General features: G+C 48.9%; 1 protein-coding gene across 28 annotated transcripts in view; it reads right to left on the minus strand.

The window, feature by feature from the left end:
• Positions 1 to 16,334, minus strand: part of EIF4G3 (eukaryotic translation initiation factor 4 gamma 3) — an 88,188-nt gene that overhangs the window by 2,962 nt on the left and 68,892 nt on the right. For 27 of the 28 annotated variants that reach the window (XM_084821602.1, XM_084821592.1, XM_084821591.1 and 24 more), the window contains 17 exons: positions 13,463 to 13,633; positions 12,607 to 12,804; positions 10,598 to 10,744; positions 10,077 to 10,313; positions 8,235 to 8,339; positions 7,792 to 7,924; positions 6,797 to 6,891; positions 6,528 to 6,621; positions 5,215 to 5,332; positions 4,640 to 4,866; positions 3,557 to 3,672; positions 3,088 to 3,260; positions 2,804 to 2,929; positions 2,227 to 2,308; positions 1,551 to 1,649; positions 1,066 to 1,212; positions 181 to 262 (listed from right to left, as the gene is read on the minus strand). In XM_084821602.1, coding sequence (XP_084677728.1) covers positions 181 to 262; positions 1,066 to 1,212; positions 1,551 to 1,649; positions 2,227 to 2,308; positions 2,804 to 2,929; positions 3,088 to 3,260; positions 3,557 to 3,672; positions 4,640 to 4,866; positions 5,215 to 5,332; positions 6,528 to 6,621; positions 6,797 to 6,891; positions 7,792 to 7,924; positions 8,235 to 8,339; positions 10,077 to 10,313; positions 10,598 to 10,744; positions 12,607 to 12,804; positions 13,463 to 13,633 — 2,350 coding nt within the window. Of the gene's footprint in view, positions 1 to 180; positions 263 to 1,065; positions 1,213 to 1,550; positions 1,650 to 2,226; positions 2,309 to 2,803; positions 2,930 to 3,050; positions 3,261 to 3,556; positions 3,673 to 4,639; positions 4,867 to 5,214; positions 5,333 to 6,527; positions 6,622 to 6,796; positions 6,892 to 7,791; positions 7,925 to 8,234; positions 8,340 to 10,076; positions 10,314 to 10,597; positions 10,745 to 12,606; positions 12,805 to 13,462; positions 13,634 to 16,334 lie in introns of all 28 variants that reach the window. The other variant, XR_014786002.1, reaches the window with a different exon arrangement.

Consider the following 16,334-nt stretch of genomic DNA (forward strand, 5'->3'; position numbering starts at 1 on the left):
ATAAAAAATAAAATGCAGAATGTTCCAGTCACTCTTATCCGTGCCTCAACACTAGCATTTGTGGGAGTAATCTGTGTACAGGGGAAACATATCCTTTTTAAAAGGAACAGTAGCAGGCAATTCAAATCCATGAAAAATGTGGCTTCTGCATCTCTAAAATTATGTACGGACATTACTCACCTATAATAGCTGCTTTACAAACTGCTGTCATTAAAGCTCTAAGGAATGTAGGTGAACTCATCTGGCTTTCATCTAGATTAGCCTGAAATCAAGAGCATTTGAGGAAGTTAAAAAGCACACTGGCTGCACAACAGCCTTGCTGTGGGAGGAGTCCAATTAAGCTCCCCCATTAAACGGCTTTCTACCAGATCAGCAATCCCCAGGAGCTCGAGAACTGCCTGCACTACCTCCCAGTGTGCTCAGCAGGAATGCCACCTGTTGCTACGGAGCAGCCTTGCCCAAACTGGGCCCCTCCCAATGTACTGGACTACAACTCCCATAAGCCCCAAAGGAGTTTATGGGCACTGTCGTCCAACGCATCAGGAGGGCACCAGGCTGAGGAAGGCTGCTGCAAGACATATGCAAACAGGCATTTTATCAAAGTACATCAAAGTATTTTTCCGTTGTAAACACAAGGATGTCTTTTTCTAGACATACAGCTGAAGCCCTACAGGCCATGCTCACAATCCAACTGACTTGGATTCCTGCATTCAGCAGGGGGTTGGACTCGATGGCCTTGTAGGCCCCTTCCAACCCTACTATTCTATGATTCTATGATATTAGCAAAATGCTGCTCTGGTGGGAAGACGGTCTCACCCAGACCCTGCTGAACACCAACAACCTGAGGGTGAAGACAGCATGGGGTGTGTGTGGTGGACAGAGGCAGCTGTGGCGAAAGGCTCCTCAGCTCTGCGGTTCTGGCAGAGCCAGGAGCTGAGAGACAACACCAAGGCCCACTTCTTCCAGCTGCTCTCCCCTGTCCCCGGGCAGCTGGAGGGAGTGTGAAGCGCAACGTGGATCATGCCACTTCTGGCACAGTGGTGTACGTGGACACAGGTTTTATACCTCTACCCAATCAAAGATCTGCTCATCGTTAGCCTTCTCCTCAATAATGAGCTTCTCCAGCTGTCTGTTCAGCTCTTCAGCAGAGAGTTCTTTCTTTGAAAGTGCTTCTGAGGAACTGGAACTGTCAGTCTCTGTGAAGTCCAACTTCTGTGGTGATACAAGAGAAGGAGGAAGGGCTTAAGTGTAAAAGTTCAGTGAGACTTTCTGAGAAATCCCAGCAAGGAATGCAATGGAACAGCCATTCGAGCTCACTCCCCACAAAAACACACACCAGGGAGTGGCATTTAACAACCTGCTCTTCCAGAAGGAGAGTTCTACTATAGCAGCTGGTCCTAAGTCAAAGTCAAAAGGGACAACATTTCACCCAGTCAAATCACCCTCCCCGAGGCCCATGAATTAACGACATTCTCTGCTTTCTTGTCAACTCGACCTCACAGGAAGAGCAAAATGAATGCTTTCCCCCCAGCTCTGTCTTCCCAGCTCACCTGCTCCATGAGAAAGGTGTGGACATCCTCCTCTTCAGGTAAGAAGTCATTCCAACTGAGGCCAGCCTCCCTCCATAAGGCTGCCACTTTCTTATGGCTCTAGAACACAAAGCAGTTTTGCTTGGCTGCGAAGGGTCAAGGGGGAAAGGTACAGGAATCCAAATAAGCTGTGGTGTTGACGCTGCATGCAGCCCTGGCTCCACCCAGCTGAAAACCCTGCAAGCATGCTTAGTGCTACAAAGTCCTGCCTTCTGCAGCTAATGTGTCGTTCCTCGCAGGGTGGCTCAATACAAGGTTGCCCTGGAAATCAACAGGACTCAACACAATCAGCAGAGGCCACCAAGCACCACCCTCTCTCTAAAGGGTTCTCACGGGCCCCAGCCACCTGCTGCAGCCAAGGAAACAGATCTGGGATAAATGCTCAGAAATGCAAACAGCAACTGGGCACTTATCTGGATGCCGACCATCTTCCGAACAGGCTGACCTCTGTGATTTCTGCTCCTAGTTAGCCCAGAGGGACTTCAACACGACTTATGGCAAAACGTTAATGCAACTCACTGCCTTGAAGTCTTGGGCTCATAGGCAAGCATCTTGAACTTCCCCATTATACCATGGATCTCTTTTCTACGCAAACACGCGCGCGAGCACAGATCTGCAAGCGGCCTGGCACATTTACCATTTGTTTGCATAGAAGGTGCAATATTTCGGAAAGCAAGACGCCAGCTCTTCCCACAGGAAGTAAGGGTTTGCTAAATTCTCTGCAATGGAACAGAAATAAGTGTCAGTGTTATCTTCTCACAGGTAGACAGCTGCCCCATTGTGGAGGGTCTGCCGAGAAGAAAGAGGGGCACTGCACTTGTCTAGGCAATGCCTGAACTTTCTGCTGCGTGAACGCCTCCACACAGCCACTGTGGTTTGGCATGCAGGTAATTTCAAGAGCTGCTACCCTCAGCAACTTCAGTCTTTAAGGTAACTGAACTGTTCAGCTCAACCTTCCCCAACCTGGTGTCCTCCAGATGTGTTGGACTACATCCTAGAACGCCCCAGCCAGCATACCTGGCTGTGGGAATCTGCAAATTGTAGTCTAACACATCTGGAGGATGCCAGGTTGGGGAAGGCTGGTTTGGTCTAACAAGACAGCTAGCAACACACAGCAGACCTCACACTGTGGCTCTTTTGACTAATCAACAAATGGATCTGCCCCTACAGGCAGTGCGTTTACCCACAGCTCACGGAGAAAAAGTGCTGCTTACGTCAGAAGTTCTCTCATAGAGATTCCTCCTTCTTTTAACATGGGCGTCACCAATTCGGCCAGGTACAACCAAATGTGCGGGATATCTATAGCCATGTCATCCGCCATCTCCAAGGTGTCAGCAAACCTAGGGAAGAAAGCCAAGTCCGCTCAATGTGCATTCAGTTGGGGAGACCTGCAGGCCGTTTCTGTATTCAGCCCAAACGTAAGAGTCTGTAGTTAGCACCCGCAAAAGAAAAGAAAAATACCCAGAGATCTTGCTTCTTTCCCTGGCAGACTACCAACCCCTTGAAGAAGTCCTGCTTGCTTAGCTTCTCCGATTGCACCAGCTGATACAGCAACTGGCCCATGTGATCTCTGGTGATCTGACTCCTCTCGAGGGTGGATTCCACACCTACTTGCACAAAGACAGGCAGGACATCTGGCACGTTCAACTCCTCCACACATTGCATTGCTTCCTGTTCAGACAAGACCAAAAAAAGGATGGATGAATAGGTGTATTGAACACGAGGGCAAAGAAGCAGATTTTCCCCATGTAAAATCCCACCCCACCCCCAGAAAGCCAGATCTTGTGGTGTCACAGTGCAGAGAGTAATGAAGGCCTTCACTTTAGGGCAGCTTTCTGGAGGTGAATGCCATAAAGACCTTGAGAGGGCAGAGTTTATACACTAAAGCCCCAGAAAGAGAGAGAAAAAAGCAACCAAGTGCATTCTCTGCACATGCTCATCACAATGGGCTGCTCTGCTCTACTCACCTTATAATCATTAATGTGCAAGAATTCATCAATGATCGATTTGCACTTCCTCTCTATTTCCTCTTCTGACAATGCAGGCTTTTCTTGGGCAGGGGATGTAGGAATTTCAGGCTTGGCTGTTAAGGCAATTGAAAAAGGGGAGTGGAGGGTGGAACAGACATGAGACAGAGAAAGCTTCTTCACTGCAATGGAGCCTGGATGATCACCTCAACTTTATATGCACAATGCCATTCTAATTAAAACCACCTGTTTAAGCTGAATCCTGTCCTTTTACAATCTGCTTTTTACTTTATTTTTAAAGTATTTCATACCTTCCTACTTCCAAAAAAATTAAGTTGCTTACAAAAATAGAAAATGGTCAACAATACGCAAGAAAACCCAGTACACACCAAAAAGAATGGCCAAATGAAACCCGATTATCTTGCAGGTGCTCTGGAAGCCCACAAGCAGCTAGGTGCTCTGATTCTGGGGTGCTGTACCCCAAAGATAAGCACAGGGGAGCATGCTGCACAGAGAGTGCTCCATTCTAGAACATCAGCATCTTGTCTTAGAAGTGCCGAAATAGATGGATACGGATGAAAGGCACAAAATCAGCTGATGAGCTCAAAAGGGACAGATGTTAACCAACATCAATGAATTCATCCATAAAACACGACTTCCCAGGGCTCACAAGCCCCAGCTTAAAGGTGCTTGGCCAGCATGCTGAAGGGAAAAGCATAGAATCGTAGGGTTGGAAGGGGCCTACAAGACCATCGAGTCCAACCCCCTGCTCAATGCAGGAATCTAAATCAGGGTATCCCCGACAGATGGCTGTCCAGCCTCATCTTGAATGCCTCCCCCCACCTCCCTAGGTAATTGGTTCCATTGTCGTATTGCTCTAACAGTCAGGAGTTTTTCCTGATGTTCAGCTGGAATCTGGCTTATTCAGTAATGAGAGAGCCAAGTGGTTTCCTTGCAGGTTACTAATTGCCCCAAGGAAGGAAATTAATTTTTGTTTTCTAAAACGCATCAGGGCTTGTGTCAATTTTGGCACTTCTGAGGTGAGTTTCTCCCCTGCTCATTGGTTTGAACAGAAGGGCTCACCAGTTTCCTTGGCTTTGCTCCTGTCTGCCTCCATGCTGCTGTTCCGGTCACTTTCCAGGCCACCTGTTAACTGCTTCACGGTCTCCAACATCTCCCTTCGCTGCTCCTCTTGTGCCTGGTTGTCCAAGAGCTGCTCTTTGCTACTGCTGACCCGCAAGAAGGTGTTGGGACGGGTCATGGAAGAGGACAGCAGCTTGTCATTCTTCTCTCTGCCTGTGCTCCCACGACTGCAGGAGGAAAGACATTTCACAGGCAAATTTCTCACTCCTGTTGCTGCTAAAAAGCCATTTGCAAGAGTATCTATAACGTGAATTCCAAGTGACAGTAAACACAGCCATCAAGCATTAAATGGAAAGGAAGACTTTGTCTGAAAGGCAATTACCTCCTGTTTTAACACATTACTTGGACTGTCCCTCAAGAACTGCTAACTGGAACATCTCCTCTGTACATGCATGAATGGGTGAGACATACGTTCAGTTGAATCACCATGGACTGACACCTCTTTTGAGGAAATGAAACTGTTTAAAAACTGCACGTGGGAGAGGAGAAGCAGCAGTGGGTTGCCTGAAGCTTACCTAGTTAAGGCCCTGCGAGAGTCCAACTCTGAAGATGTGACTGAAGCAGATACAGATGACATGGGAGGCTGCAGTGCAGAGAATCGGTTCAAACTAGTGGCACTTGGTCGTAAGGAATCTGCAAGAGGATGTTGGAGAGAGTAACAGCTGTCTTGAGGACTCCAGGAAGCAAACTGCGGGAGCCCCAAAGCAATTCCTGTTAACGCCTGCACTGCTCCATGACTCTGGCAAGCACCAACCGTCCCAGTATGGGGGAATCTCTCTCGTGTTTCAGAACACACCGTTTATTTGTGACTACACTGTATTTTGCATTTATTAATGACTTTTAATTGTTTATGTTGCTTTATTTTAAACTTGAATTTTGTAGGATATTGTTTTTAAAAACTGGAATATCCTGGGAATTCCTGATAATACAGGGTGTTTCAAAAAGATGGACCCGATTTGACATCACTGTTATCTCTGCAACCACAAACCGCCCATGAATGAAACTCTTACCACTTGAAAGGGTGGGGCATAGAGTTTCAAATGATTACCGCTAGATGCCTCTCTCAGCACACAAACAGCCCCTAGCCTCAGTCATTCGCAAGATGGCGACCCCGCAACACAAGGCGTTTTCCGCTCTGCAGTTCAGCAAGACTGAAGCCGCAACTGCAGCGCAGCATGAGTTTCAATGGCATTTTGGCATTGATCCACCAATGCCAAAGACCATTCGTCATTGGTACCGACAATTTGAGGAAACGGGCTGTTTATGTAAGGGGAAGAGCACAGGGCGACCACGCACTTCAAAGGAAAACATGAGAAGAATTCAAGAGAGATTTCAGCGTAGCCCGCGCAAGTCCACTTGTTGTGCCAGCTGAGAACTTGCAACCGGTATGGCCTCATGATTAAACATCGCCTTAACACACGCCAGACAGTCGTATGAGAGAGCGCAAGAGATCACCCTTTCAAGTAGTAAGAGTTTCATTCATGGGCAATTCATGGTTGCAGAGATATAGTGATTTCAAATCGGGTCCATCTTTCTGAAACACCCTGTAAAGGCAGGAAGCCAGAGAGAGACAGAGAGACAGAGAGAGACAGACAGCGCATGTACCTAAAGTGCACCTAAACCAAAAATTGAGTCTGTGTTGATGTGTAATTTCAATTACTTTGGTGCAAGGCTTGGATGGACTTTTAACAGCAAGGAGTTTGCACAACGCTTTTCTAATGGGAAGTATCCTAGGGCTGGGTGCTGCAGAGAAATAAAAGTGACCAGGAAACATCTCCCAAAAGCCACTGCAGCTCCAGTGTTGTCCAGAGTGAAAAATGCCACTTACCAATCTCACTGGCCTTGGCTCCACCACTGCTGCCTTTTCCCCAGCTGCCCAACTGGGCTTTAGGCACAAGCTGAATCTTGTCATCTATTGTGGGCTGCAAGACACACAGGGACCCCAATCATGGGAAACCTGGAGATGGGTGGAAAGGGCCCCTGCCCCCCAACCCTGTGACACAGAAGGAAGCCCTTCTTCACCCCCTTTCCCTCTCGTTTCAGGTTCTCAAGAGTGGGGACACCTATGGACAGGGTATCCCTACCCTTGCCACGTACCTTGGTGATTTTAAGGAACTTGGTGGGGTCCAGCACGCGACTATTTTTTGCCCCCTGCACAGTGTTCCAGCCACCCTCCTCTACCCTCTGGACACCTGCAAAACAAAGAACAACAAGCTCTTATAGAAACACTAACCGCAGTTTAAATGTCCTGGAACATGCTTTAGATGCAAACTTAAGCTTGAGTGTCTTTGTGTTCTAAAGAGGTGCTGGTGCTTCTTTTTTTAAACATCTACCTTAGGGTGATTTTTAATGTGTGTTTTCTGCATAAGGAGGGCTTTTTTGTTTTGCTGCTTGTATCACTTTTGCCCTATGCTGTCAGTGATCCACAGAGCCATGTATGTTAATGCGTATTATTGGTCACGTTCAGACAACATGACAACCCATACTCAAGACTGTGTATGGGTTGAGTGTGGGCTAAGAACATCAGAAGAGCCCTGCTGGATCAGACCAAGGGTCCATCTAGTCCAGCACTCTGTCCACACAGCGGCGTCAACCAGGAACCCACAAGCAGGATTGCTGAACCATGGGTTGTTGTGTTCTGTAAACCCAGCCACACTAACAAACCATGGCTTGTTAAGCACGAATAACCCACAGTTCACAACACAACAACAAACTATGGATTTTCTTTGTGGGTTGTCCATGGATAAGAAATCATGGTTAGTGTGGCTGGGTCCAAAGAACACAACCCACGGTTCAACAACTCATACTGAACTCTGAGTATGTGTAGTCATGCTGTGTGAACCCAGTCACTGTGTACAAATAAAACCACCAGCCCCATCCCAGGGGAAAACACAGTTGTAAGTTGCTCTCCTCTAGAGTTGTTGGAGCTCAACAAAATACACTGAGACATGAACCTGGAAAGTGCACTTAAGAATCTAGCCCCAGAAGGAAATTCTCTTGATTCCCTCCAGAATGACTAAGCAGCATGGACCTGGGTTCCTCTCTCCTCTTGCTCCTGTGAATACAAGAGGCACTGTACTCTGAAAACATACCAGGCCTTCTCTTCTCTTTGGTCATCAGTTGCTGGACTTTCCGCTGCTCCTCCTGCTCTTCGATTTTCGCCTCTTTATGAATCTGCTCTATTGTCTTGGGGCCTTGGTCTGCTCTCCGTGAGATCCAGTTACACTACAGAAAAGACAAGAAAGCAAGGACTGACCAGGCCACCCCTTCTTTTCCCTCTGAGGCACTGGGGCAGCAGCGATACATGCAAGCAGAGGAAGTGGGTTATTAGATTGCGGGGAAAGCTGCTTGTAAGCCTATTTGTTCCCTAAGAATGACACAAGCCAACTTACAAAGCCATCATTGCCCTCTGACAGTAACCCGCATCACAGCCACCTGCAGCTGCTCCATCCATCACAAATGAAAAGTCCACTCAGGCATCTTAAGGTCAAGATTAAGAACTGGGCGCAGATGCCTTTCCTCACCAGACACGCACCTGCCGGAGGTCAATGACATCCTGAAGCATGAAGCGGATTCTAGAGGAGGTTTTTCTCTCTTTCACTATCTTCTCCATTTGATTGAAATACTGGTCCATTCGAGGCTGGGGGGGAGACACAGATGCTTCTCACCATCTTTCACAGGAACATAAGAAGCTGCCTTATACTGACCATGAGCCCATCCAGCCCAGGACTGTCAACACTGGCAGCAGTTTCAGGCAAGAGTTTTTTCCAGCCCTACCTGAAGTTGCTGCCGGGATCGAAGGGGGGACCTTTTGCATGGAAAGTTAGACCCTTTCAAAGACTGCCAGAATGCAATGAGAACATGAGGGCAGCCCTGTGGAATCAGACCTGTCAGGAGTGCCCTAGCTGCCTCTTGCAGTCCCCTCCAATAGCCAACTCAGGACACAGACGACAAGGATTCTTTCCAAGGCTTTATTCCTTTATTACTTTATGACTCTTTCAGATACTAATCACTAGTGACTAAGCAAGGAACAGCACTGGGGAAAGATAGCAGAGTAGCCTAAGCTCCAGGTAAGGCGGCTGGTCCCTGTTTGAAGGAGAACCACGGGAAGACTCTGAACTTATGGGCTATGGAGAGATCCTCCCTCTTTCCCTTGGGTCCTCGGGACGCGACCGTTGTTTGAGCGCCAAACGAGCGGAGTGCCTCCTTTCAGTGCCCTCCATCTGTCATTGCTCCCTGCATCTGTGCCGGGCGTCCAGCAAGCCCCCCTCCAGCGCTCTCTCACTGCCAGGGTCACTATCTATCCCAGGAATGCTGGCAGGAGGAACCTCTGCCTGCTGCTGTGCTTGTGAGAGATGAGCAAGCTCCTCTCCCACGGATTGCGGTTCCTCCTCAAAATCAGAACTGCTCTGGGGTTCTATGGGCTCAGTTTCCACCCTGACAAAACCCAAGTTGGCCCACCTGCTTTAACATCCTGCTTCTCAGCAGCCCAGCCAGCTCACCAACCATCCGAGAATGCAGGGACACCCCCCCACTACGGCTTCCCAGAATCTGGCATTCAGGGGGTGCCCTGCCTCTGAATAGGGAGGCTGCCTTTGGCCAGCACAGGTCCTAGCTGCTGAGAGACCTCCTCCTCTCCTTCCATCCCTCTGCAAATCTACTTGTAAAGCTACCTCAGCCAAGAGATATCAACACATCTTGTGGCAGCATGAGGTGCTGTGTGAAAGAGGCCTTTCTCTGCCCGAAATCTACTGCTAATCCAGTCTGTTGCTGAGTGACTCTAAGATCTAGTATTACAAAAAAGGGAGAAAAATGTTCTCTCTACATCATCTCCCCAAGGCTCCCAGACATCATCTGTCTAAATGAAAAAGCCCCCAAACACTGGTAGGGAAAGTACTCCAGCCCTCTAATAGCTTGGCTGGCCTTCTCTTAACCTTTTCCAGCTCAGCAATATCCTTTTTGTGGGGCAACCATAAGGGTGCACAGCATTCCACCCTAATTATACAGAGGGCATTATGAAATGGTCAGTGCTATTTTCAGGTTACTTTTATCATCCCCAGCATGGAATCTGCCTTTTGGATGGCCACCACACTGACGTTTTCATGGGGTGTCCACCATGACCCCAGCATCTCTTTCCTGATCAGCCATCAGCAGTTTAGGTGAGGATGGGGCTGACCAATTGGCCATGGCAAACCTGTCATAAGATGTTTTCAAAACACCCTCCTTTCAAAACCACAAAAGATGAATTTGGGCACTCTCTCTTCCCTGAAGGTGCAAGAGATTTATAGGGAAAATGCTGAGGCCCACAGAGAAGGCTGCAGCAAGGCCTCAACATCTTTTATCTTCCCATCTTGGGTGGATCCCGGGGCCTTCTCACCTTGGCTTTCTCAAAGTCCAAGTCTTTGCCGATGGTGGTCAACAGGCGGCAGAGGCACTCCAAGGACTCCTCGTCATGGTTTTTCAGCAGCTTCACGACACAGTCGTGCATGATGGCCTCTGTCAACATCTTCAGTTTGAAGAGCTCCCCAATGAACTTGATGTTTCCAATTGACCGCCGCCGTGCCTTGTCCTTGGCCTCTTCCAGTTCATCATGAAGCCGCGTTCTCTCCTCTGGCTGTGATGGGGGAAGGGAACATGAGAAGGGGTCCCAGGAAGCCATTCCCCAGCTGAACAAAGGCAAACCACTAGCAGATCTTCTTGGCACCACACGCCCACTGCTCAACTTCCCAGACCAGTCAATGCAAATCATTTTATTCACATCCAGCAATGCCACAGCACTCCCACATACTGGGCATTCTGCTCCCATGGGTGTGAACACAGAGATTACTCAACTACCTATGGAGCTTTGCTAGAAACTCAATGGATGGCGAAATGGACAGGGCTTTACTAGAAACTCACTGTTGTGGCCGCTTCCAGTTCTTTCTGCTTCTTCTCGAAGACATCGTCGTCGGCTTTGTCCTTTTCAAATTCCTTCTGGCAACGATTCAGTAGCAACTTCCGGAAGTTTACTGTGCTCCCGGGCTTGTCGGCCATGGGCACTTTCAGCTGTGTGGAACAAAAAGCACAAGGAGAAGGAAGATGAAAGCAACACATATGAGATGGGTGCTCCGACTGCATTCAAGATCGATGTTTGCACCATCCGCACTCCCTCTTTAAAACTCCAGGTTCATTCTGGCATTCAAATCTGTTCCTGACACAAGAGTACCAGCAACAGGTTTGTCTACCTAATATTAGAAAGGGGCGGACATCAAATCAAGGTCTGCTTTCTATGTATACTGTCCTTTCCCAATTCAGACTTAACCTGTCTGTACTAATGCGGGTTGCTGTGGACTCCAACTGCCGTTTGGAATATTTGTGAAAAGGCCTCTTTTTCAGCAAATCTGAACTGCTTCATATTCCACTTCCTCCTCAACAATTACATAGTCAGTTGTCCTGTGTTGCTTTAACTCCCCTACCCTATTTTCAATTTTACAAAAAATTACACTTTGGAAGTAATCCTACAGCCCTGAGACAGAGTCTGAGGGCCATAGGGTATTTCAGATTCCTGGATCTGAGAGAAGAGACAGCGCTCCAACCTTGGAGCCAGGAGTCCAAGCTCCCCACCCCCTCGATGCTGGCATGGGAGAACTGCACCAACTGCCTCTATGAGCTCGCAAACAGAAGGTTGGAGAGAAGGGAAATAGGGAAGTTCTGTGGGTGGGGAGGAGACCGAGGTGGTGGGCTTACAAAAAATTCCCTGGCCACCCCAGCCTCCTTTCTTCCCCCTCCGCAGAGAGCACCAGCTAGGTGACGATCGCCTCCGTGCTCCTCCCACCCTGCATAGGGAGCCTGTCAGACCCCAAGTTCAGAGGCTGATGGGCATCCCCAAAGGACTGTGCCCTTAACTTACAAAGCTATCAGGGTCTGATTTACCCCTATTTAAACAAAAGTGAAACCCCCAAATGCCTGAGCTACCTGGGGTCGAATCCATCCCCTGCTAGACCTGACTCCCCCCACCCCTGAAAGTAGACTGATATGATAAAAAGATTCTGGACCTATGATTCACAGCAAATTTGAACCACCTATAAAGGACTCCTATGCTATATAGTGGTGATGTAGCAGTTTGCACAAGACCAACAAACTCTGAGTAAAAGGAATGGCACTCTGTTCACTTGGTCTCATCCACCATGGCCCAGTTGCTGGAGTCCTAGAATGGAGCCAAGGAAACCTGGCTTCAAAACCCACCTCACCTACTTGATGGGCTGCTGTGGAACAAGTCACTCTCTCAGCCTTAATTCCCTCCATCTTTAAAATGGAGACAGCTATCAGCTGTTTCACAGTTCTTTCGTGGGGCAGAACTAAGTCAAAAGTTTGTGAAGCATGATGAGAATTAATAGTGCTAAAAGCTATTCCTCACCTAATCAAGAGAGGGGTTTTTTTTTATGGATTAACCCTGCAAGTTTTATTTTATTTCAGGGGAGAGTTTCATGTCTGAGTGACAAGTGGAGCTGTTCCCAAAATAATTTCTGTGGCTACTTTTGTTTTTCACTCTGTTTCTGTTGCTTCTTCCCTGAACCTTGCTTCTGTGGTCTGTAAAAGCTGAAACTACCTTGACGGTGTCTGGATCTAACATACAAAAGGCTCTACAAGGCAGCCAAAGAGTCTTTCAGAATCCTGCTGACATCTAAGGCAGCGTTAATGCTGCACTTAAAAGCAGAAATACTCCTGGCCATTTTGGCTTAAAAAAAAAAGAATTTATTGATCAAACCTCCATCCCACCTGCAACTTGATCCTTTTAGCTGGAGCTCATGCCAGGGGTCAAACCTGGGACCTTCTCCGTGCAAAGTAGATGCTCAGCAACGGAACTGCAGCTTCTCCCTATTCTCTTTCGTGGATTCCTCACCCAGCTACCTACAAGCCTTACTTACCGTGACAAGGCATCTGCACATGTTTGCGTAGGCCACGGAGAAGCTGGGCTCGTCGATGGCTTTCTCAAACACCAAATCAATGACGCCTTTCAACCTCTCTTCCGTGTCCACAGTCAGATCAGTCACTTGCTTCATTAGCTGATTGAACATTTGCGGCGTCAGCTTGTTTAAGATGCTTCGAACTTTGCGGAACAGCTCCTGAAGTGGAGGGAAAGCGAGCATAAGGCATCAAAAAAAACCCCAATGCAGCAAGATGTGGGAGAACAAAACAGGAGAGCACTGCAATGGCCCAAAGCCAGATTCTTTGGGCATCCAGATGTGTGTGTGTTTGCTCATCAAACCTGCAGACAGAGGCCCATTGTGAATTCCAGCATGCCCCCTAACCAACCAGGCCATGCTTGAACAAGGCCGCACCCACACTGGTGGCCACTGCAGGAGGACGAGAGAGAGACAGACAGACAGACAGACAGACAGACAAGCTTTCAGCCATGGCAGGGCTGAGGCAGCCAGGGCCCAATGAGGGCCATCCTTTGCACTGGGGCAGCTCAGGATGCAGATATGTTCTAAATAGGAAGTTTTTTCTGTAGGCAGCTTTCCCTTTTTCTTTGGAAAGCAAAGGCAGAGAAATCCAAACAACAGAAACACCAAAAGCAGGCTTGCCAAAGAGGTAGTAGGTTGTCTGGTATCCCCACCTGCTCCCTCTATGCCAGCTGCCCCAGCCCAAGGCCCTCCAGAGCGGCCATGCTAGAGGGCCCCTGGCCAGGGAAGGCTGTGGCCATGCAAAGCCAGGCTTCAAAGCAGCGAGCATAGCCGGTGCCTGAGCAGCCCACACGAGGCGCTTCTCTTCTTGCCTCACCTGTGTCCTGATGCTCTCGGGGTCCTCGGCCTGCGTCTCGCGCTTCAGGCTTGGCTTCCAGGCATTCTCGGCCTTTTTCAGGTGGACATCCTCTTTGACACAAACCGTGATGATCTTCCTGGGCTCCCGCCTCTGGCCTGGCTGAGATCTCCGCGGTCCGACATTCAAGAGCTAAGATGAAAACCAGCCCCCCAAATATTACAGCCCCTTTAACGCCAAGAGGTGACAACAATGCAGGCTCCGGCGGAGAGCAAGGAACTCACTATGAGCAAGCAGTGGGCTTGGGACCAGGTTGTGAAGAACTGGCTACACCTACATGAACCAGCCGTACCTCTTGAATGGTGCCCCTGCTTGACGGTGCAAATAACCCAGGACTCAATCCCTGGCATCTCCAAGTCAACTGCTGGAGAGTGCAGCCACGCGCAGCTGCAGGGACCAACGGTCTGACTCCGTTCAAAGTTGTTTCCTACATTCCAAACCGGCCTGGGCCTGCTCCCGGGCCTGCCATTACGTTCCATCCGGCTGGCAGGCAGAAGAGACAGGGCCTTTTCAGCAGACGCCCTGTCCCTGTGGAACTCCCTGTTGCAGAATGTACATTTGGCCCCCTTTTTCGCTGTTTTCAAACATGCCTCAAAGACTCAGCTATTCCAAGATGCTTTTAACTGAACAAAGTTGCTGGTCTGTAATTTTAACTCCTGCTTGCTTTTATCCACGGCATTACTTTAAATTGTTAATGTTTTATGTTGTTCCTTTATATCTAAATTGTTTTTATGGTCTTCAGTGTGAACTGTCTCAAGGGGGCCTTTAGCCTGGAAGACAGATAATAAACTCGACAGCCCTCCCCACACCCCTTCTGCTAAAATCAGCATTTACTTGGGCGTTTCTGCAGGTGAACATATGCCAAGACAGAATGCTTCTGGCAGGCAGAGACTGCCAAACCCAAAGCAGCTCTCCACTGCTGCCCGGGTGACCCTTCCCAACCATCTTTCACATTGGATGCTTTCAGGGGTACTGCATGTTTTCAGGTCAAGGGGTGCCAACTGCTTCTGAAGGAGGGATGAAGGCAAAGAAAGAAGGGCAAGCATTTTGGAATGTAACTCGAAACATTGGGGGGGGCAGTCATTTTGTTTCTTTAAATTGTTGTAGCCACTGATCCTTTTCAAAAGGGCATAATAAGATCACAGACACACACACCCTAGCCAGTATCACGGGCAATGCAGCTAGCTTCTCAACTGAAGAAGTACACAGACACACATCCCTGAGTTCCACCCACAAAACCCAGATGACTGCCACAAAACGGAACCCCATATCTGAGGAAGACGGGACACAAACAAAAAGGCAGGTTCCCCATCTTCTCCACTGAGTTCCTCTGGTTTGCAAAGGGGATTAGTCCACTTCATTCCAAAGAGCAATTGCCAGCATCCAGCACCTCTGTTGGAGACACGGCACATGTACCACAGCCCCGTGCAATCACAGCATAAAGGTGGAAGGAGGTGTCAAGCAACCCACCCCTCTGACACTGAGGGGAGTAGAGGGAGCAGCTGCTAAGCTGCAGCCATGCCTGTTAAGGCTCTGGGCCCATGGCAGTCCATGCTTCCTTAGTGGCCAGACCATCAAGACTCAGTATGATGTGGAAAACCTGCCAGGTTGGGGAAAGCTCAGTGCACCAGCCAAATCCTGCCATACAAGTTAAGAACACCCAAGCTAATCACCAGGTTCTGGCCTGAGAGGCATCTTTGGATCCAACACAGCTTGATCCTGATACCACTCCCATCAGCCCACTGTGCTGGCGAGGAGACACATCGCTGTGTGTCTCGGGAAACAGAGCGGACCCCCTTTGAGGTCTGATCATCCACGCGTGCTCAGCACTGGCACAAAGACGGAAAACATGGCACGCCAACGTTTGCTTCAAGAATTCAGCCCTCATGCTGCTCTTCCCAAAGCATGGCGAAGCACTGCTCTGCGGGCCGAATCCCAGGCCAGCAACTCTAACTATGGCACCAACCAGCCACTGTAGATTCCTTCTTCCACCTCCTGGGGAAAGCAGTGAGCATTCTGGGATGCCCTAGCAGTCAACTGGACCCCAGGATTTGGGCACTCCAAAATGTTCCATGGCAGGGGTGCTCTCTCCCCCTGAGCCTAAATGCCTGGTTAAAGACAGCTCTGCAACAAGGACAGTGACGCTGTCTCAGGACAAACTGACATCCGTTCTCTCCTGGTACAAGCACAAACAGCAAAGGCTCCGGCCTGGAGATCAGACAATTTATTTCTGACTGGCTGACACAGATCTTGCGAAGTTCAGGATGCCTGCCACAGCCAGCACTGAAGCAGACAGGAAGCCTTTGTTTCCTCTTCGGTGTATCTTTCTTGCCCACTTCACAGTCAGCCACTATTTTAAAATGTCACTATTCTGCAGCTAGGCATAAAATGCTTGCAGGCCAGGCGCCATTCTGTGACCGCTCACTGCTAGCACTGACTTACTGACATCATGATTAACAATTAAACTCAGTTTCTCCTGGCACCTTCAGTAATAAAACCTCTATAGCAACTACTTGAGCAGCGTCCCCAACCTGGTGCCCTCCAGATGCGTTGGACTACAACTCCCATAATTCCCAGCCAGCATGGCCAACTGGAGGGCACCAGGTTGGAGAAGGCTGTACTAGAGCTTTCAAAAAATTAATATACCGGCAAACATAATCCAAAACTTCAGCCTTGGGATAACATCAATGGCTACTTCACCTCAAACAAGACAAGCCCTTCTTTAAGCTCTCTCACATGGGCTCAGCAAACTTTAGGAATGGACTGCAAGCCACCGAAAGCCCCCTCACCACTGGGAAACTGAGGCACAGAGGTAAATCTGGCCACTTGCCCC

The sequence above is a fragment of the Heloderma suspectum genome, chromosome 15, assembly GCF_057233095.1.
Source record: "Heloderma suspectum isolate Gila_16-S chromosome 15, 16-S_ref, whole genome shotgun sequence".
In the NCBI taxonomy this organism is placed as follows: domain Eukaryota; kingdom Metazoa; phylum Chordata; class Lepidosauria; order Squamata; family Helodermatidae; genus Heloderma; species Heloderma suspectum.